The sequence below is a fragment of the Coptis chinensis genome, chromosome 5 (genome assembly GCF_015680905.1).
Source record: "Coptis chinensis isolate HL-2020 chromosome 5, ASM1568090v1, whole genome shotgun sequence".
In the NCBI taxonomy this organism is placed as follows: domain Eukaryota; kingdom Viridiplantae; phylum Streptophyta; class Magnoliopsida; order Ranunculales; family Ranunculaceae; genus Coptis; species Coptis chinensis.
Window position 1 is genome coordinate 71,428,733 of NC_141460.1, and position 22,932 is coordinate 71,451,664.

General features: G+C 37.4%; 1 protein-coding gene and 2 long non-coding RNA genes across 3 annotated transcripts; 2 read left to right on the forward strand and 1 right to left on the reverse strand.

Moving 5' to 3' along the window:
• Positions 1 to 1,079: 1,079 nt before the first annotated feature.
• Positions 1,080 to 4,286, forward strand: LOC147498707 (L10-interacting MYB domain-containing protein-like). The gene is made up of 5 exons (XM_086560627.1): positions 1,080 to 1,935; positions 2,041 to 2,188; positions 2,470 to 2,818; positions 2,901 to 3,638; positions 3,715 to 4,286. Exons 3-5 carry the CDS (start codon positions 2,474 to 2,476, stop codon positions 4,129 to 4,131), a joined length of 1,500 nt encoding a protein of 499 aa, XP_086416753.1. The 5' UTR covers positions 1,080 to 1,935; positions 2,041 to 2,188; positions 2,470 to 2,473; the 3' UTR covers positions 4,132 to 4,286.
• LOC147498708 (uncharacterized) lies at positions 4,133 to 4,486 on the reverse strand. The gene is made up of 2 exons (XR_015195579.1): positions 4,456 to 4,486; positions 4,133 to 4,368 (listed from the first exon to the last, which is right to left on the reverse strand). It is a non-coding gene; the product is annotated as an uncharacterized LOC147498708 (long non-coding RNA).
• A 17,687-nt stretch (positions 4,487 to 22,173) lies between these two features.
• Positions 22,174 to 22,562, forward strand: LOC147498709 (uncharacterized). Its single transcript, XR_015194378.1, has 2 exons — positions 22,174 to 22,206; positions 22,293 to 22,562. It is a non-coding gene; the product is annotated as an uncharacterized LOC147498709 (long non-coding RNA).
• The last annotated feature ends 370 nt before the right edge of the window (positions 22,563 to 22,932 follow it).

Here is a 22,932-nt window from a genome sequence, read left to right on the forward strand (position 1 = left end):
CACAACAATTCTACAATTAAATGGAGTAAATCTTCTCTCAAAAACCAATAGTTTGGATAATCTTGAGAGAAAATAAAAGTGAAACCATATTTTTCCTAATACAACAAACCGCAAGCATATGATTGAGCAAGACAAACGACAAAGAGAAGTTTCATTATTCATACCTATTGTCCGGATGATCTGGTCTGATAGCTTTATTTTTTGAAGAAGTTTCAATTCAAGTGCCTATTTGAATCACATCACTGCTACAAATCATAATAATATTTTCTTTAGCCTTTGACAACAATAGCAATTCAAATAGGTGCTCAAAGCATCACTGCTTGGCCGACCCAACCTCTTAGTGCTGCTACAAGCCCTAGAACTAATTGATCGGAGTAGAAAAAATAATGATTTGCACATATTTATATACAAATATGCAAACCGTGCTACACATCGGTTTTTTTAAGTCTTGAAACCTGTCTCTTGAGATCGATAGTTAGCATTGTTTCTTTGGATTCTAATTGTAAATAGTAATCTACTATCTATATACTAAAGTAGAGACCTTTAAAAGAGGAGTTTAAGATAATTAATTATATTTGAAAATTACGGATTAATATCCTAAACCACAAAGTGAAAAGACTATTTAATTTGATTCCTTAGTTTCCAATACTAAAGTAGAGACCTTTAAAATAGGAGTTTAAGATAATTAATTATATTTGAAAATTACAGATTAATATCCTAAACCACAAAGTGAAAAGACTATTTTAATTTGATCCCTTAGTTTCCAAATACTTATGCACCATAATCACGATCATTAACGATTTTGGTTTATTTTCAATAAAAATATATTCGATTCGAAAATTTGTGTGAGATATTTTGTAAAGCCTTTTCAAGATACAAAATATTTAATAGATCCCTATGTCCCGAGTCCAAAATCTAATTGTATTATATAGGAGAGACTCATCTATTTATTTATTTTAAACAAAATGGGAAATATTTATGTTATTTAAGTGATATTTGGGAGGTTCTTTTAAATTATCAATAATAAAATAGAATTTGTTTTAATTTTAATGTGAAAAATGGGGATAATTATTTAATTTAAGTGACATTAGAGAGGTGTTTCTAGATTATTAATAAAAAATAGACATTGTTCAAATGATATTAATAAAAGTAGGGTTTATTCTAAATTTAGTAAGGGATGTGTTTCTAAATTAAGTAAATAAGAAAATTTTAAATTGCCTACTTTATATTAGGAATTAGGAAGGGTATTCCGAAAGACCCGGCTATCATATAGTGTAGATAAGCTGTGCAGGGTGGCTAATTGGCTTTTTTGGTTGGCAAGATTTGTGAATCAGAGTTCAAGTTCTCATCGAAATTTAACATTCTTCATCACCCTATTTTTAGTTGCATGGGCGGATGGAACTTACAAACAAGCTTGTATTTGATAGGCCCAATTATAGGTCATGGCTTACCACTTGACTAGTTCAATTCTTGGTTTTTGGTGTTTTGTTTACTACAAATAAAAGCATTATACCGTGCTTCACTTTGTGCATCAAAGTGGTTGCTGGATCACAAATGACAAATGACAAATACATTAATGAATCACTAATTCCCTATCAAATTCTTATAGCTCTCCATACAAAAAGGATTAGGTTGCCGGGTTGGCACCCAAATCGTGTTTTGATTAATATTAATCTTGCAATTTTACATTTAATTATCTCACAAGTGAGGAAATAAACACATTTTTCTTCAAATTTCAACAGTATCTGGCTCTAACCTCGAATGCTAAAAGTGTACGTCTTTCGCAGGGCAGCTGCCACTCTGCTAGCATTTCTCTTGCAAATGCTTAAAGAAGAATTTAATGGGAACAGTGGGAGATGCATAAATTTGACACGCCAGCAAATTCATGGTCGTTAGTGCACTTCAAAATCTTTTGTGAATATGATCTCTTATATGGTAAAAAAAAAACATTTCATCTTCCATTGTAGTTTACAAATTGAACAAGTGTAGACAGTTCGTTTCTACCGTAATTTGTATAATCCGAATTTTCATAAGTTTCAGGTTTGAAGCACTTTCGGGCGAAATATCGGTTACGAAACTTTAACCCTAAAATTTGGTGGGTAAATAATAAGACTGCCCCGTCATAACTTATTCACGGAAACCATATCCCACAAAAAAATCGGAACACCTTCGTTCTGGATCCATCAAGGTGCGTTCTTCTCCATTCCAATTTCCAATACCCTTGAAATTTATTCTAAAAAGAAAAAAAAGTTTCTCTGTTTGAGGATGGTATCATGTTTAGTTGTACTTCATTTGAAGCCAGTTTTTCAGTTTGTTAAGACAAATTTTAAAGCATTGTTCTAGAATGTGCGAAACAAACTTTTGAGTTTGACTCCCCTCGTTGTTATAAATTGGCATGTTCATGTGGTTCATGCATGTTTTCTGGATGGCCTAATCGTCATTTTACTGACAACTCCTCCTAACATGCAGAGAAATGGTTGATACGGGTGTTGAGGCACCAGGTAGTAGTGGTGTTTTGAGGACAATTTGGACAACTGCAATGGACCGTTACTTCATTGATCTTATGCTAGAGCAGGTTGGCAGAGGGTACAGGGCTGATGGTCATTTATTCAGCAAACGGGCATGGAGGCATATGACCATGTTATTCAATGAGAAATTCCATTTGCAATATAGCAGGGATCATTTAAAAAATCGACACAAGACATTGAGAAGGATATATAGAGCTGTAAAGAGTCTTCTTGAGCAGAATGGGTTTACTTGGGATGAAACGCAACACATGGTGACTGCTGATGACCGTGTTTGGAGCAACTATACAAAGGTGTCTTGTTTGTTAAATTAAGTGTTAACAAATTTTTGACGGGTATTGTCATTTGTACTCCACTGACAAGTGTTAGATGCAGGCACACCCCGAGGCGCGGTCATACAGAACTAAAAGCATACCACATTTTAGCGATATGTGTAAGATTTTTCAGGATGCGTCTATTGGAGGATACAATGATTCAACTCACAGAAGAATCTATAACAGTGATGTCCAAGGAACAAAGATTGGTGGAATGGTGGGTGGTCTACAATCTTCATCTATATCTGTTGCCCCTGAAGATCTAGTGGATGATGAGCAACGTTTGGTATCTAGTTTGGATAGAATTGTAGACGAACAACAACTAACAATGCAATCAACCTCTTTCTTGAGCCCTAATCACGGCATGGTTGATATGCTTCATGAGATGGTCACCTTAGATACAGCTTCAGCAAATGGGAAGCAAGATAACACCTCAGAAAATGCATTGGACACACTTCAGACTGGAACAGATGCATTGGATGCCTGCAGTGGTAGTCGTTCGAGGACTTACTGGCAACCACCGATGGACAGTTATTTCATTGAACTTATGCTGGAGCAAGTGCACCAGGGAAATCAGTTTGATGGTACATTCCGCAAGCATGCGTGGATAAACATGACGGAGTTGTTTAATGAAAAATTTGGCTACAAGTATGACTTGGTTGTTTTGAAAAATCGTTACAAAACTCTGAAGAGGCAATTTACTGCTTTAAAAATTCTTCTTGATCAGAAAGGGTTTGTCTGGGATGATGCACGGCAAATGGTGACCGCTGATGACCATATCTGTCATGATTATATTAAGGTGAGCTTTTGATCCTTCAATCTTTTATGACTTGTATGAATGTAGACTCAGGTTGTTTTGTGCATGACATGTGCAGGTGCACCCTGATGCAAAGCAATACATCACTAGACCTCTGCCACACTTCCATGACTTGTCTGTAATATTTAAAGATGTAATTATTGGTGAAGGATTTAGCGATCCAGCTTACAATGTAGATGAACAGAATGAAGTACTCAGAATAGAAACTGGTAGAACATTGGGTGTTCAACAATCTCTGATAATGACATCTTCCCATGGTGGCCCAACCAATGCTGTAGAGGAGTCTTCATCACATTTGGGTGGGGATATTGACATATTTGGTCGGAAGAACAAGCGCCAGTTTGCAGCTCCATCAACGTGTCAAAACTCTAAAAGGCCACAGAGGATGCTCAATGAGGACACCATGGTGGTATTGTCGCATTTGGGAGGGGACAGGATTGTTTCTGATAAACACTATCATTTGCGCATTTTCTGAATTCCATAAAACATGTGAATTCATTTGTGAACTACCAAATGTATCACACTACCTACATCTTAAACCGTAACACATTACAGTAAAACTCATCACAATAACCAAAATACCCTTCATTCACCAAAAACCCTAAACCCTAATCAATTTATCAATACTCCCAAAATATCAATTCAAAAGCCAAAAATAACTCCTACCCATTTATCCATTCTGATCCAATTCCACATTTCCTCGCCGGGCAACCTAAAAAACACCAAAAACAATCATAACCACATTCCAAAAACAAAACTAAATATAATGAGGGGTTAACATTTTCTTCAAACACATTACCTAATAACTATTCCTTGGGTTTATCAATTGTGGTCAAGAAGAAGAAGAAGAAAGCTCTTCACTTCAACAAGTTAACGAAGACGTTGTTGAAGAAGTCCGACTCTGTTTTTCGATGTTCTGAAGTTTTCTCCATCTATAAGTAGTCCATAAAGCAAGTCCACCAGATATGAATATATATATACGATGCCCATAATGCATGGATACGCTTACGCATCTAAGCTTTGAAAGGCGATAATGGAGTCAAATCGCCGATTTGTGAAGAGTGGGAAATCGAGTTTTGGCTATACCATAAGCGTTGGGTTTTTTGGATTAAAACCGACCGATTTCGGTGGGGTTTGGTCGTTGGTTGAAGTCTTTGTCAAGAGAGCTCGTGGTCGTTAATGGCGTCAAGAGAACTCTCTCGAGCGCGATGGAATTGGGTTTTAGTGAGAATTTTGTGTTTTTCGTTTTTCAGTTTTTGAATTAGTTCGAAATTTTGAAATTTCACAATTTTTATTTCGAACTAGATCTGGTGATCTGATGAACAGATCTGAGAGACCAGAAGAAGTGTGAGATAAGGGTGTCACTATAAGAGTGGCACCCTAGACAAACCGATATATATATATATATATATATATATATATATATATATACATACACAATCCATAAGGCAGTTAGTTCATCCACCGAGGCGCCTTAACTTTCAACGACTAATACAACATCCTTAAGTACAATAATTAAGGCAGGTAGTTCCTCCACTGAGGCGCCTTAACTTCCCATTAACCACACAACAAACCATACGCATAATAAAAATGCATTTAGTTCCTCCACGAGGCGCCTTAGGTTCTAACTAAACTATAACTAGCCAAGCATATACAATCATCTATCTAAAGATATATCATTAACCAACATATTACCATAATTATATTAATTAAGGCTTTCTTTGTGTGTCCCTAAAATTCACGTCGTATCTATGTCTTACCTAGTTTCCCCCTACCCATAATCGCTTCCCAACGCCGAACATGTACATCCACATGTCTCCCCTTACATAATGAACCACTCCGTGCGTAACTACCCTGAGCGGGATGCCGCACATCAGGTAACCCTCACACGGAAGCCATTATGCAAGTACTGCCACTATTCGGCATAAAATATCGTGCGTCTCGTTCTATTTTGCAAACGGAATAATCAAGCCACTATTCGGCTAAGCCAGAAAGGCCATTCAGATTCACTGAAATGCCAGAAGGGCAAATCACATTACTTACGCCCGAAGGCCATTCAGATTCACTGAAATCACATGAGTTGTGGTAGCTAGGTTCTAGGATTTTCGTTACGTAATTTATTCAAGTGTCATCTATTTATGACTCATAATAATTCCACTATATCCCGTGCAGGTCAAATACCTTATTGCACTAAGCCACAATATTTATAAATATCTCAAAATATCTCATAACCTTTTTCATTCTTTCACGTAATATATATTATTACACTAAGCCACAATTCCGTGGGCAAACATTCACCAATACTATACTACCTCATAGTAGCATCTCACATATATAATAATGGAGTGTTTATACATTTATGTCTCCAAAACTATTGCATTCAATATATATATCCCAACATATTATATAATGTCACAATATCAACGTCAAATCTTAATTAGATAATGACAACCAAATATATACAAGCTTCCACAGCATTTTAGCATTTGATTTGTGCATAGAATTTACAACATAAAATGTAGCACAATTAAACAATCCACAGTCCACAATCAAAGCCCAATATATATATGCTTTACACACTACTCACGTCAAATCTTAATTAGATAATGACAAATAACGTTATATAATTTCGATAATATTTTATTACTATATTTGTCCATATTCTTAAATATGAGAAAAACTGAAAAAAGTCAACATTCCTCAGTCAACGGTCAATGGTCAACGTTCAAAGTCAACGTCAATGGTCAAAGTCAAACTGTCGTTTCCATGTTCGACAGGTTCAGGGTCATAGTCATGGTTCATGGCTAAGGTCAAAGGTGCATGGCTCATGGGCTCATGACCAAGGTAATGGTTCGGACCCAACTAGCCGAGCCCAAACCCCAAACCTTAGAACCCAAAAGTCTACATATTGAAAGACCCATTTGGATCTCTATTAAGTCCTATGGACTGCCCCTCAACAATATTAAACTGGCCCCAAAAGCGGTTAAGTGGTTCGGTCCAAAAATAACTAATGTGGTCCGGTCCAAAACAACTTAAACTAAAAGAGCCCAAACAAAACAAATAAAAGGTTGGCCCAAACAACTTAAAACAAACTGGGCCCAAAAACCAACTAAGGCCCAAGACCAAATAATAGAACTTTGGCCCAACCCAACTAACACATTTCGGCCCAACTAACAAACCTAAACTCAAGAGAAACCGAGCCCAAAGCCCAAGCCCCGGCCATCTTCTCCAACAAATGCCACCAAACCCAGACCCACCCACAGCCTCCTCCTCCTCCTCCAACTTCATCACATCGGTTTTACTCATAAACAAAAACCCTATAACTTTAATTAAGGCATAAACCTCAATTCCTTAAATCCAACTTCACCAAAACTAGATCTGGAGATCCATCGACCTCCATTAATGGCTTGCTTCAAGCTTTAACAGCAGCCCCCTCACTCTACTACACTACCCCACTTCAACCCATTATCAATCACCTAACAAAACCAACCAAAACAGTTCGAATAGTTTACTGGAGGATGGGCGTCGCCATTAACAACGGTTCCAAATTTCTCCAAGCTCCAAAAACCCCCACCCAACTCTCCAAACCATCCATCAATCCTCATAGCCCATCCGAATAACACTATAACCCACCAAAACAAACAACAACAATTTAAAGCAAGACCAACTCGAGTAGGGCGCCTTCATTACCGCTTTGTCGGCGTTTCAAGCTTCCAACAAGCCCAAATATCAATCAATCGACGACGTCCAACCAACACCCCACGTACAAAACAAAATAAAAGTTCAAACAACATACCGAGACAACTTCTCTGTCTCGCGCCGCCATTGGCGACTTCTTCAGAGTTCCAACAGTTCGGACAGTTCAAATACAATTTCCGATATTTCACTATAGTTTTAACAAACCGACGAACACGACGCCGAATGAAACAAGATAATGAGCAGCATATATAAAAAAACAGAAACCTATACACCGATGCACGAAAACTATAAATTCGGTGAAATAGCAAAAATAGCTACTCACCTTTATCCCAAGCTCCACAAATCCTCCTAGTCCGAATCGTCGCGCTCCACCCTCCAGCAAACGAGTTTCTAGCTCTGCCTCCATTTTTATTATTTTTTTATTCTCTAAAACCCTATTCTCTAGAACAATGTGATTATATACTTTGGTCCAAACCCAAGCTCAACCATGCACTTCGGGCCCAAAATCGGGCCAGCGATCCCAAATCCAATCCAGCCGATTTTTAAATAAATAATTTAATTAATTAATAAATAGAAAAAATACGTATTTTAAATACGGGTGTTACAATACCTTTGAAGAAGAAATCGCTGGGGGAGAGAATAAATGTATTTGGAGTGAGAGAGGAATAATAAAGGAAAGTGAACACAACTTTAGACTTCCACTACGAACATGAAAATGGAGGAGTATTTATTTTATATATAGGGGAGTGATAAGAGCCCAAAACTGTAGTTTAAACTCTTTAATAGTATTTCTATTTAGCCAATTATGTTATTAATAATATAGGTTTATCACTAATTACGTGCTTTTAAGTATTTCAAGCTTCGGAGTTGAATAAATGTCAATTCGTTACTAATTAGGTGCAAAAGGAGCTAAAGTGATTGCTAGAGAAGTTCCATGAAGAAAGCCCAACTTTAATGGAGAAAAAACCCTTAAAAAGTCTAAGTCAACACTGTTAAGTGAGAGTCAAACCGGATTAGAGAGCTGAAAAAAAGTCAATAGAACTTCAAAATGCCATATTTTTGGACTCATGTCTCGGAATTAGGCCCATTTTATATCAAAATGACCGGCTTAGAAAGCTCTTTCCAATGGTCCAAGCTTTGACTCGATCAGAGAAGTATAAGTTAGTGAAAACACATGCTACAGTAACACAACTAGAATTAAAATTCTTGGATTTACCCAATTAGGTTATGGACTTGATTTATGGGTCCATAACCTAGCCTAAAAATACATGCATGAAATTGTAATATAACCCTCTCCTATATAAAGAAGGTTAAGGCTAAAAAAAAGATTGTCTACTCCCTCTTTAGTTTAGAATAAATTAGAGTTCTCTCTCTCTCTCTCTCTCTCATTTTTAGTTTTAGTTTGTAGCATCCATTAGAATTATTAATAAAAGTTTTAGTTTACTTTCAATTCAAGTATCTTTAAATTATGTCTTCTATTCAATCTTTAGTTAAGATGATTCCTATAATACAAGGTTAAACCTCCATTAGAGGAGGTTTATGAAGCCATGTGAGGATGATTGGTAATTAGTATGGTTGTGGATTTGTATTAGCGTTTTAAGTTTGATTCTTATGATTGTTTAGAGATAAAGATCATAAGAGTTGACTAGAGTTTAGAGCCACCACCAAAGAGATTTGTGGTAGAGCTAAACTCTCATGCTAGTGGAGCATTGATCCGAGAGGACTTGGTATTCACTAGGGATTAATAGGCAATTCGATAATCAACCTAATGGTCAATCGAATTATGTGGTAGATTGAATCTTCTCTATACCCTTTTATCATCATTATATCTACTATTTTGACATCTTATTTACTGTTTCCACATCACATATTACTCTTATCATTGTTCTTTTTGTTTGATTAGTTGAATTCTATTTATATCTTGATAGTTTATGAGTGGAACGAATCCGTACTCTTTATATATTGCATAATGAATTGAGAGTAGAAATATTGATCTAAGTACTTATTTAGTTAATTGATTATTTGTGTTTAAGCATAGATAGTTAGTTTACGTAAATTTTGTCTTTATCAGGGAGGTTGGACCTTAAAACACGTACGTGAGCATTAGAACACCAAAATATCGGATGGTTTCTAAAATTGATATTTTGTTTTGACAATTCCGGTTTTTGGTAAATGCCTGAACTATTTACGATGCCATTGAACTAGGTTTTTTTTTTACCATCAAGCCCAATAAAAGCCCAGTTCAGTCTTGGTAAGCCCATGGACCAGTGATGGCAGTGAGCGGTTTCTTTGTTTTACTCTAAGAGAGTGTGTTTAGGCATTTAGCATCAAACTCATTTTTCCAAACAAAGTTTCAATAGGTTTTAGTGTTGTGTGCTAGTTTGTGGGACTATAGTGTTTGTCTATAATTCGCTGAAGAGTTAGAAATTTTCGTAAATGAGAAATCATAAAACCAACAAAACTTGGGGTGTGAAGGACCCACCAATGACGAAAACTATCCAAAAGATAAATCAAATTAAATAATACGATGATCTGAGCATATGACTATGAGTACACTGGTATGACTGTATGACTATATGAGTACCCTTTTAGTAAACAAATCCTTTATTTTCAACGCGATGGCTATTCTGTTTGGCCGGTCTTCTTCCATTACTTGGTGTCTTGGTTGTTGTTTTCTTCAGAAGATTCTACAACTCTATAACAAAATATGAATTGTTTGTTTTGAAATCCAACGTTCATACTACGATATGTTGGCTGGTAATGTGGCATCGATATCCTCGAAAACTATTTTGGATTGCCAATGCTTTACATGGTATGATAAAAGGTTTCCAGAGTCCATACACATAACACATTAATAGTTAGAGTACGTAAGAATTTAAGTGCTCTTATATTTGGTGGATGCAATCCCCTCACTCCATAGATTATTCTCAAAAGAATTAGTTGTTGAAGCATATGGGGAGTGCACTCTACTTGTATAGGTTAAATGAGGGTGCGTGCCCTTCCTATCAGTATGTTAGAATGTCATATAACGGATTGTGTTTCTTATTTTCACTTTTCTTATGTATTAGACTCAATTATATATAAATATATCTCGGGTAGAGTATGTTATGAACTATAACCCTAATTTTCCTTTCTCCATTCTTCTTCTTCTCCATCCAATCCACTAACACCTTCTCTGATCTTGATACTTTGATGTTGTTATGACTCTCCTAACATCTCACAACATGGTATCAAAGCATCAGGTTAAAGATCCATAAAAAAAACCTATGAAAAATCAAGTTTAAAGTTTAAAACTTGAGTCTTGTTTTCTTTCAAACTCATTGTCTCACTCCCACACAATTATCTATCTCTTTGTATTCAAGTTTGCTTTACAATGGCTGAAGTTTAAGTTGTTCCAAAGACCGATGAGTTTGGAAACACGTCTCTTTTCTTTGTTGGTATGACTTCTGTGAAATTGGAGGGTGTTGCCAATTGCCTTCAATAAGCATAAATAGTTACGGTATACCTTACTGGCAAAGGTAAGGAAACACATCTTACAAATCTACACCGCCACGGATGAGAAATCAAAAGTGACTTGGACAAAATGATGCCTTGGTTAAGAACTTTTGTGGAATACTATGGAAAAAGATGTATCTAATATTGTTCATTTTTTTAAGACTTCTAAGGAAATCTAGGAGTATTCACAAGAATCATATTCTCAATCTCAAAATACATCTCGTATCTTTCAGTTATATGAAGATATATTTGATCTGAATCAAGGGAATATGTCTATTTCGAAAGTATTATAATTCTCTTCAGTAGTAAGTGGGAAGAATTAAATATTTATCATCTGATGACTATATATATCACTCAATTGAAGAAACAAAGAGCGAAATTTCGCGTCTCTAAATTCTTATCTGGTCTACATCCTGAGTTTGCTAATGTGAAGGCTCAAGTGCAAGTCAAATCAAAACTCCCAACTTTGTCTAAAGCTTAATTAGTATCGTATTTCTCGTATTACTCCTCCTTCAAAGACCACTGACATTGCAACCTTATTAGTTCCTCCAAGTAACAACAATAATAACTCCTCCTTTGATCGAGGTAGTGGAGGTAGAGGTAGCATAACTAGTCGTGGACGTGGAGGAGGTCGTAGCCAGGGGAGTGGACACGGCCGTGGTATGGGCGGTTGGCCACCATGTGATCATTAGGGCTTAATAAAAATCATGTATCTGATTTTTGTTGGGAAGCATTTGGACGGCCATCACAGTCCAAAACCAACAATGCCATAGTTTCTGATCACAGGGATACATATTCAATCCAAAAGGTGTAAGAAGACCTTGCAGCCCTAATGAAAAGGATACAAGCTATTCCAGCCAGTCTTTCAAGTTCGTCCAATGCCCCCACTGGAGGCTTTCTAAAAAAAAACCCCCCCATTTGTATGTACTAATTGTTTAGTGCTTCGCAAAGGATTCCAAGGAATGTAGTAAAATGTAATTCCATCTCTTTACAAAAAATAATTTGGGAAAAGAAGAAATAATGATGAGATAAAATGTCGAAAAAATAAAGATGAGAGAAAATCGTGTAAGAGTTTCATAGGATTTTTATTTATTTATTTATATATTTACTAGAAAGTAGGTATATGCATGCATACTACACACTGAATTTTTTGAGTTAAAAACATAACTTCATAGTTATAAGATAATGTTGGGAATTGGGAAATTTGCCACTAAGGGTAAATGTCAATGGTAGAAAATAGCTAAATAAAAACATGATGGGCAGTGTTTGGTTCATGAAATTGAGTTTCCTAGAAAGTGGAGGAAAAAAAACAAAACAAACGAGAGATAGCATGGAAAGAGACTCGCAAGAGAGGGAGCTGAGAGCAGAAGAGAGAATGATTGAAGAGAGACACGGGTTGCCGTCTTGCCGAAGTGGGTAATAAGGAAAGCTTGAGAAATTGAAGTTGCTTTCCATATAGATCGTACTCAATAAGCAAACTTAATATACACTATCTAGGGGGACCTACTGCCGCAAAATTGGTGCTCACTCTCACAAACACAAAGATGGGCATGTTGGAAAGATTTATACACCTCTTAAAGTTTTAAACCAATGTCTAACTTTACAAACTGGCAATCTTACTTCAATACTCCAACACCAAATGCACATATATCACTGATCACATATGAAAGTTTGGTTGGAGTCGGTCTCTCCCACACCGTGCAATCAATAATGTGAAAGTCCTTTGTACACTGCTTACTAGATGGAAAATAGCTCTACTAAAAGTCTAATGGTCTCCTCGTCAACATTTAAAAGATTTGGCATCTTTAATTTCTCTAGCAACCAGGCATCAGGAAAAGGACAAAGGTCCTCGAACCTAGTAGGTTTTACTTCAATACCACGTATCTTCTTTAACAGATCCTCTAATTAGTTGATTTATTGTTTCAAGGGCTCAAGTTTGTCAAAGGTAGGCAAATGTGAGCTGGATGCTTTAATGATTGAAACTCACTCACACTTGACGTGAAGACAATTTTGGTGCTTATGTTGCAGCTAGAAGAGGAGCCAACTTGAATGAAGGGGTCACTTTGAATGTGACTTGGTGGAAGTGACCCTCTTGAGCCAAAACCTGTTTCCCAATGCAAGGGCCACTTTAGATGTAATTTCAAATAATATAACAATGGATGGATGTAGCTATTGGCCTATTGCTACATCAAAAGTTACATTATTGTGAAGATCGGCCCGAATCTTAACAATCATGTCTCACTTGTTTTTGCTTATTTATCGTCAAATATTTTGTTGTTTTCGATATTTCATGTCATTGTTACGTTTTTTTTTCCCCTTCACGCAGGATCTTAGATTCCATATAATTTTTATAGTTACATTAGCGTTGGACAAAACCCATGGCGGCTTGTACAAAACAAAGACAACTTTGAGGGATGGGCAACTTATCCAATATGGCGTGCCTATGTGGAGGTAACTTGTATTGGAATGCTCTTAGAGATTTCACTTTTTCTTCCTAGCTCTCATACATCATCTACTCCGATTTAATTTGATGGTTGATTGAATTAAAGTGAGGGGAAGCATGAGAAGACTGGTGTACTCTTCTATATATATTATTCTTCTTCTGATTTCCTATTTTTATTCTCTTTTTATTTATTTTTCTATGTGTTATTAAATCTGGGACAAACATTAAGAGTATAAGTGACACGTGGACCACTCCTGGCGAGTGTCAACAAATACATGGATAATTCGTGTGCAACAAATTCGAACTAAAGAAAATATGTTCATTTTGACCTCCAAAATCACAATTAATTAATGCGCCATTGATATTTTCAATTTTAAATAAAAGTACCTAAATGTATCTATAAAAGAGGTCCCCCTCTCATATGAAATCCAACTCCTTATCCAAAACAATAAATAAAAAAAAATAAAAAAAAAATGCATGCATTGGTTTCTCCACTATTTCTTCCATGGCTTACATATGTTACTTCATGGATTCCATATATGAAATCCAACTCCTTATCCAAAAATATATATAAAAAATATAAAAAATACATGCATCGGTTTCTCCACTATTTCTTCCATATATGTTACTTCATGGATTCCATATATTTCACTTTATACATACTATGTTTTTTTGAGATTGTGTCTCCAGTTCCTGCCAATAAGTTATTCAAGGCCTCAGTCTTTGACATGCATGAGTTAGCTCCCAAAATTATGCCTGAAGTTGTGAATAGTGCATCTATTCAAGGAGATGGAGGAATTGGAAGCTTCAAGGAATTTTACTTCACTGAAGGTCTAATTTGTGACTACTTGATAAGCACATAATTGATATTAAGTTGTCCAATTAATTGATATATGTTCATTTTATTAGTCTGTTTCATTGGCTTTATAGGAATCAACACGAACGCAACGAAACGGGCTGAGACCTGAAATTTTAAAAGGATTGTAAAATCCTCGTGGTTTGATTACAGGAAGAATGCTTGATATGAGTCTGGAAATAGCATATGAAAGATATCCAGAAACTACTGTAAAAGCTAAAGTGTTGTAGTCAAAGTTAGAGGGCGCGCGCCCTATATTTTGCCTATTATCAAGGGTGCAACACCCCTTTTTTCTCAGTACGCAAACAATAAGTTCTTTTTGCAATCAAGATTTACAACAAATCCGCCCCCCCTTTCTTTTTTAGTACGCAAACAATAATTAAGTTCTTTTTGCGATCAAGATTCACACCGAATCACTTGGTTAAGACTCCCCACCGCTTACAACTCTCGAGAAGGGATTCCAACACTCACGCAACATAAAAAAAACCATATATAAGCAATCCCTACCGAGAGGCAAAGGGGATCACATCTTGGGAGCTTGGAGTTACATCTTTGGATCGGCCGGAGCTTGCGAACGAGTTGGAGAAGAAAAGACCAACTTAACCCAAAGAAAGATCGGGTTTAGTGATGGCTTCTTCACCTTTAAATTCTACCGCTTCAATTATCATAATCTGTTTCGACCCCCACCTACGTGGCAAACGTCCATTAGTAGGGTCTCTATTTTATTCATTTAATCAACAGGGCTAAAGCCCAATTCGCAATATCATGGATTAATGTACAGGCCCATTAACTCATGTGTCTAAGGCTGAACCTTAGCCACATGACTTGCCACTAATATACATTGATTTATGTCCAGATTCATTTCTTATCAAAAAGATAATTATTAGTTGACAGTTATATTCTATCACAATTACTCAAGCAACAAGATTACTTGAGCTACAAGGACTCTCTACTCTACCTATATAAATACCACATTATTTTTCATAAGGAACTACGTTGAAACTTGATCCCTAGAAAATAGATCTTGGGTACGTAGGCAGCCATTATTTGGTTCAGTTTCATCTCCCCCAACATCAAATTCTTCTGTTTCTTAGTGCGTTCTTTACCATTGCTCTCGTTGTGTTGAAAGCGGTTCTTGCGAAAACATAATTGGCGCCGGCGCCGTCGGGGAATTTAGAATTCATTATCACGTGAAACAATCAAGATGGTAAGCACAAGAAGCAGACCAAATAGTCAACATATTCCTCCTGCTAATAGGAATTGCAACCCTCAAAATTCAAATCAGCCAATGCAAGAACCGTTGAACAATCAAGTTGCTCCTAGTGGTAAGATCAATTCTCAACATCCAACCAAGCGCGGCCACCCCACAACCACCGCCTCGCTATCGCCAATTGCTAATACGGTTGGCGTAAGTTACTTAACGAGTCAAAAATTTAAAATAGAAACTTGAGAAGGAAGTCGCAAAGAGGCAAAGGCGGTGGGACGAGGCTCAAATTAAACAACATCAGCGACCACGAAGGGGACGCAGCCATTCCAGTGTATGGGACCGCCTTAAAGATCCACTTCATCGTCCTCAACAACGTGTTATTTCTCAAACACAATCAACCAATTGCACTTTTAAGAGTAATGACCCTATTACCCGTACTTATGGGGAGAATCGGATTGGCGGGGATAACTACTACCCTAGACATGTCCGATCTCAAATGGAAGATTTACCTCGAGAAGCAATTTCGGGGAAGACCGCCATCCGAGATATGTCCGACATGACCGGGAAGGCCGCATCCCCCAAAGAGCAACAACACATGGAGAAGTGGTATAATTATACCAACCACCCGCCAGGGTGACTACCGCCTAGACAGCGGGTTACTGGGATAGACAAAGACAATCACCGGTCGGAGTGATCGTGGTGCATCGCCAAAGATCTCTAACTACAATAAGAGATAATGGAAGGTATTCTTCTCCACATGGGCACGACCGGGCCCCCGTTGTTCGAGCCAATACTTTAACTCTAACGTAAACAACGGTTGAAAGAGTTGATTGCAAAATAACTTAACGATAGAGAGTCAAGGGATGTAAGAATGAAAAACTTGATAATCAATGATGGCGCATTTGATAAGTTTTAAACCGACATTCGGGAAGCTTACCACCATCCCGACTTCAAACAACCCGATTTTGAACTTTATGATGAGTTGGAAGGAGATCCTGGCTTGCATGTTCTATCGTTCAAAAATGAGTTGGTGTTATGGGGTGGTGGAGATGATCCGTTCATGTGTAAGCTCTTTCCATCAACTCTAAAGGGAGAAGCATTACGCTGGTTTAGTGAGTTGCCTTCAAGATCAATTCACCAATACAATGAACTAGAAAATCAGTTTGTTTATCGTTTTCGCCACAATTGCAAGACACCAAAGGATGTCGACTCACTTTTGAACATCAAGCAACAACGTGACGAAAAGTTACATACTTTTGTTACTAGGTTCTGAAAAGCAGCAGCACCGCCGCCGCCGCTACCGCAAACAGCAGTACAAACGCGTCGCGGAAGAAAGTATATGGAAAAACTTCATCCAAGATTGGACCGACCTGACAGGGAAGGCCGACCTCGCAGATTTGCGGAAAATCGCCATCCTAGATAGGTCCGTCCAGACAGGGAAAAAAGGCATCACGGAAGAAAGTATAAGGAAAAACTTCATCCCAGACTGGACCGACTTGACAGGGAAGGCCGACCTCGCAGATTTGCGGAAAATCGCCATCCTAGACAGGTCCATCCATACAGGGAAAAAAGGGGTCACAGAAGAAAGTATAATGAAAACCTTCATCCTAGATTGGACCGACCTGACAGGGAAGGCCGACCTCGCAGATTTGAGAAAAACTGCCATCCCAGACAGGTCCGACCAGGCAGGGATGGAAGGTGTCACAGAGGTAACTAGAGGGAAGTCCACAATCCTAGACAAACTACCGACCTAGATAGGTTGGTTACACGCAAAGAAAAAGACAATCTCCAGTCGGACCCAAAAGTGTGTACCGCCTAAAATCTCTAACTCTTGTAAGAGGTAATAGCAGGTGTCATCTTCCACATAGGCTCGACCGGGGGCGTCTGTTTGTTTAAATCTTCTGGGTGAAATGGATTTTACTCTTCAATACAATTTTTTCTGATCTGTTGGGAAAAATAATGGAGGCTTATATCGATGATATAGTCGTTAAATCGAACAATACGGGTGATCATCTTTCCGATCTTTAACTTGTTTTTTATAGGCTTAACAAGTATAACATGATACTCAATCCCGCCAAATGTTCTTTTGGGCCTTTTTTCTGGAAAATTTCTGGGATACCTCATGACTCGTAGAGGTATTGAGGCTAATCCTGATCAAATACGCGCCGTTATTGATATGCCATCACCCAAAAATAAGAAGGAAATTCAACGACTTACTGGTCGGCTTGCCGTTCTTCATAGATTTATTTCTAAATATTCCGATCGTTGTCATCCCTTCTTCCAGACTTTAAAGAGGGTAGCAACTTGGAACATTGATTGTGAGATGGCATTGCAACAACTGAAGAAATACTTGGTTAGTCCTCCTATATTAACAAGTCCTTCAATGGGTCAACCTAGTGGCATATAGCTGGCAGCTACATTGATGGAAAAATCTATGGAAGACGATACATGCGCTTAATTGGGGGCTTACGAAGACCGATATGAAAACGCAATTCCTAATCCCATTGACATATGGATTGTTTACTCGGATGGCTCGCATAGTAAATCTGGGTCTGGAATTGGATGTGTTTTTGTTAAACCCGGCGGAGAAAAGATTGGGAAATTTGTGCGACTTGGCTTCGCCGCTTCAAATAACGAAGCCGAGTATGAGGCTGCCATTTGTGCCTTGAGAACAGCTCTCTGGGGACACTGGGGGCGCGAAAGCTCCAGTTATACACGGATTCTCGCCTTGTTGCCAATCAGTTTGGTGGGTCTTTTGAAGCAAGAGATGAGCGTATGGCGGCTTATCTTAGTTTGATATGTAGTCTTGCTCGACAATTTGATAGGATCTCTATCACTCAAAGACCCCGAAATGACTTACGTCATGCAGATTCATTAGCTTATCTCTCCGCCGCCATTAGAAGCGAAGGGCTTGACACATCACTTTTGCAGTCATCTTTTCGTCAGTCGAAGTTTGAACGTTTTTACACTCGCTTAATTCATTACTATCATTACGAAAAAATCTGACGAAGTTACCACATTTAGCTTTGTCAGTCTACGTTTGAACGTTTTTACACTCGTTTAATTCATTACTATCATTAGGAAAAAATCTGACGAAGTTACCACATTTAGCTTCGTCAGTTTAAGTTTGAACGCTTTTTACGCTCGCTTAGTCGTTACTATCGCTACGACAAAATCTGACGAAATTACCACGTTTAATTTCGTCAGTCTAAGTTGAACGCTTTTACACTCGCTTAGTCGTTACTATCACTACAACAAAATCTGACGAAATTGCCATATTTAGCTTCGTCAGTCTAAGTTTGAACGCTTTTTTAGTTCGTTATTATCGCTACGACAAAATCTGACGAAGTTACCGCGTTTAGCTTCGTCAGTCTAAGTTCGAACGCTTTTTTGCTCGCTTAGTCGTTACTATCACTACGACAATATCCGACTAAGTCACCGCGTTTCGCTTTTGTCGCGGTTTGAACGCTTTTACACTCGCTTAGTCTAATTTTGCCGAAAGTTAAGTTAGCATTGGGGCGTTTTTCTCATGGGGCGCCTCGTTCTATTTTATTTCAACTACATAAATCAACAACATTGTCGGTTTTCTGCGGTATGTTATCCACAATACAATAACAATATTCAATAGCAAACCCATACTTTATTTTTATTTTCATCACAAGAATTTTTTAGTTCTATGATATTACATTCACACAATCACATAATCATTGGTTTGGGAAAAGCCAATGGTTCCTTATCAATTTTTGCTTATACAACTCGTACAACTCTTTCCGTTTCAAGCGAAACTATATGCCAGCTTAATTATTTTTTCTAAGGCATTGTTCCGATCTTTCTACGAAATTTTTTTTTCGAGCAAACAATTTCAATAGCTTCATGCCGATTTTTCTGAGCGAATATTTCCGAGCGAATTGAACTTTTCCAACAGTTTCATTATTTTTTCTAAGGCATTGAGCCGATTTTTCCGGGCGAATCTTTCCGAGTTAAACTTTCCGACAGCGCTATAAGACATTGAGCTGATCTTTCTCAACGGAACTTCTTTCAGCTTCTTTCATTCTTCTACGACGTTAATTGACACCTTGTTACGCAAAACTTTTCTCTGTCGACTCTTTGTGAATATATTTTGCTCGTACTACCGCCGTTTCTCCGTGCGGCAAAAAATTCGCATTACGTTAACTTTTCGAGCGGATTGAAAATTATTTTCACCTTATTTATTTTTTTCCAAGGCATTGAGATCATGCGGAGCGAAACTTTTATTCGCGGTCTTTTTGTGAATTTCTTTCTCCCGTCGTACCGCCGTTTCTACCTACGACGACAAGAATAAACTTTTCGTCAATCTTTCAGATAACCAAACTTTTAAAGATAACTGATAACAAATACTAACATATCTGTTTCCGACACCGCTTTGTCATATTCTCCGCAATTTTCTCCATTTTCTTCATCTTCTTCGACAGGCCAAATTTAATTTTTATAAAAACTCAATAATTTGAGCTTAATATCCTAGCAGATCCAATTTGAAACTGATCAATCCTGACCTAGATTATGTCGGCCAATCTTTAGTTGCATATCCAATTCGAAATTACCGATATTTCACAGTAGAAAGAAATTCCAGCAGACTTAATTGTAAAACCACGCTCTGTTTCATCTGCCGCGGGTATCTGTCATCCTAACGCCACCGCCAGTTTCTCGAAAGCAATGATACCAGCCGTGGCGACGAGGATGTGTTCGAATTTCTTCAGCATCTCGTCCAACTAGACAAAAGCTTCAATTCCAAGTCAAGATTCCCTCGCTCACTCTTTCTGTCCTTCTCACTGCAGTCCCGACTCCCATGCCTTCCCTCTCTCCGTTCTCTTTCCCTATCTCTGCTTCCACAACTTTTCTCCCTATCACCATCACAAGGTATTAATTCATACGCCTTGGCCCTTGGTCACTCTACGAAAATTTAGGCCTTGATAAGTTGGATGATATTGGGATGATGATTTTCGATTTATCTCACCAGATTTCCTCTTATCCTTTGACGAAATATCCGTACCGTCAATAATCTCGCCTTCTTCTTTAAATCTTGATTCACCAGAATGCTTTCTTCCAACTTGGTATGCAGCAGCCATGGTTTTGGTTTCTTTTTATTTTATCTTCTTTGCCATCCATATCCAGCTGTCTCATCTTCATCGTTCACATAAAATTCAACAGAAATCCCAGCAAAAGATGCTTTAAAATTTGTTTCAACTGGCTACTGTTCAGAGGGAACATGCAATTTATTCGAAACTTGAAGTAATGTTCATTGCGACATCCTGACTTGCCATGTCTTAATTCATCTATATACAAGTCTGTTAGTTTCCAACACTTATTTTACTTCCCAAATCAATTTATTTTACGTCCCATTATAAACCCAAGTCCAAGTTCAGGTTGCACTAATAGCCTTTCCAAGTTCAAGTTGGTTTTCACCTTTCAATACATCCTCAACTCATTGTGTCACCCACACAAATTCAAATTCTAATGATCTAATTTAATTCCAATTTCCAAAATACCTTCTCCCTTTGGTGGCTTGCCTCACATGCACACTTTAGTTAAGAGGCCTTCCCCCTTGACGTTTTGCTTACTTTAAGTCTCTGGATAAAAGGGGTTAGTTTCGTGCCCAAAAATAATTCTGCGGCTTTTCGTCGAGTTCGTTTCTCCATTATCGTCATTGACAGAAGAGCAAAGAAGAAGATTTTAGCCTGTCCTATTGGGCTAGTAATTGGACCTTTGGTGGTATCTTGTTGCTATAGCCGAGTATAAGGAGTATAAGTTTAACTTACCGATAATCCAAGATGAGTCAACACCAACTACTTCGCCGATAGAAGGCCACACACAGCCAGCGATATCTGAGGAAGAAGACGAGCTTGGTGCGACGTCAATTTTTTTATGGATTGGGATGTGCGGCCCCAGCACTTATATAGGTTTACGAGCGGGTTTTCCAATGCTGGTGGAATTCTTCTCCAACTCCAATTTCATCTCTACTCTCAATTCTTATCTCATCCGAAACATTTGAGTCCAATTAGTATTTAACTTCCTTTTATTACTATATTACTATATTACCCCTACGTTTAATTTCAAACGGTCTATTCCTCGTATCGCTATTCCGCTGGCACGAATCGTCGTAATCAACTTTCGTTTTTGTTCGCTTTGTTACGTTAATGCTGATTTTCGGCAATCGGTTTATTTTGCAATTATATATATATATATATATATATATATATATATATATATATATATATATATCGGTTTGTCTAGGGTGCCACTCTTATAGTGACACCCTTATCTCACACTTCTTCGGTCTCTCGATCGTTCATCGATCACCGGATCTAGTTCGAAATAAAAATTGTGAAATTTCAAAATTTCGAACTAATTCAAAAACTGAAAAACGAAAAACACGAAATTCTCACTAAAACCCAATTCCATCACTCCAGAGAGAGTTCTCTTGACGCCATTAACGACCACCTGAGCTCTCTTGACAGCACTCAACCAACGACCAAAACCCCACCGAAATCGGTCGGTTTTAATCCCAAAAAAAAACCCAACGCTATGGTACAGCCCAAAACTCGATTTCCCCACTCTTCACAAATCGCGATTTGACTCCATTACTTGCCTTTCAAAGCCAAGATGCGTAACGTATCCATACGTATGGGCATCGTATATATTAAATATCACGGTGGACTTGCTTTATGGACTACTTATAGATGGAGAAAACTTCGTAACACCGAAAAACAGAGTCGGACTTCTTCAACAACGTCTTCGTTAACTTGTTGAAGTTGAAGAGCTTTCTTCTTCTTCTTCTTCACCACAATTGATAAACCCAAGGAATAGTTATTAGGTAATGTGTTTGAAGAAAATGTTAACCCCTCATTATATTTAGTTTTGTTTTGGAATGTGGTTATGATTGTTTTTGGTGTTTTTTAGGTTGCCCGGCGAGGAAATGTGGAATTGGATCAGAATGGATAAATGGGTAGGAGTTATTTTTTGGCTTTTGAATTGATATTTTGGGAGTATTGATAAATTGATTAGGGTTTAGGGTTTTGGTGAATGAAGGGTATTTTGGTTATTGTGATGAGTTTTATTGTAATGTGTTACGGTTTAAGATGTAGGTAGTGTGATACATTTGGTAGTTCACAAATGAATTCACATGTTTTATGGAATTCAGAAAATGCGCAAATGATAGTGTTTGTGATTTTTTGTAGATAAGGATCACTTTTTTTTATTTATTGAAAAGTGATAGTGTTGGTAACTTTTGTTATATGCATCTACTTTGCTCAATAGTTTTACTTCAAGGGAGGGGTTATAGGGACATATTTTATTTTAACTTATAAACAAACTCTTTTTTTAGATATGATCTCCTAACTATTTTAAACATTGTTACAAATAATAAAAAAAAATTAAATTTGCCAAATATAGTATCCAAAATGGTGAAAATGAACTGCCTACAATTAGCCAAATTTTGTAAATTGTTAACTACATTTGACAAGTTTGGATTTTTTTGATTTTTTTGATTATTTGTGACAATGTTTAGAATAGTTAGGAGATCATATCTACAAAAAATTAG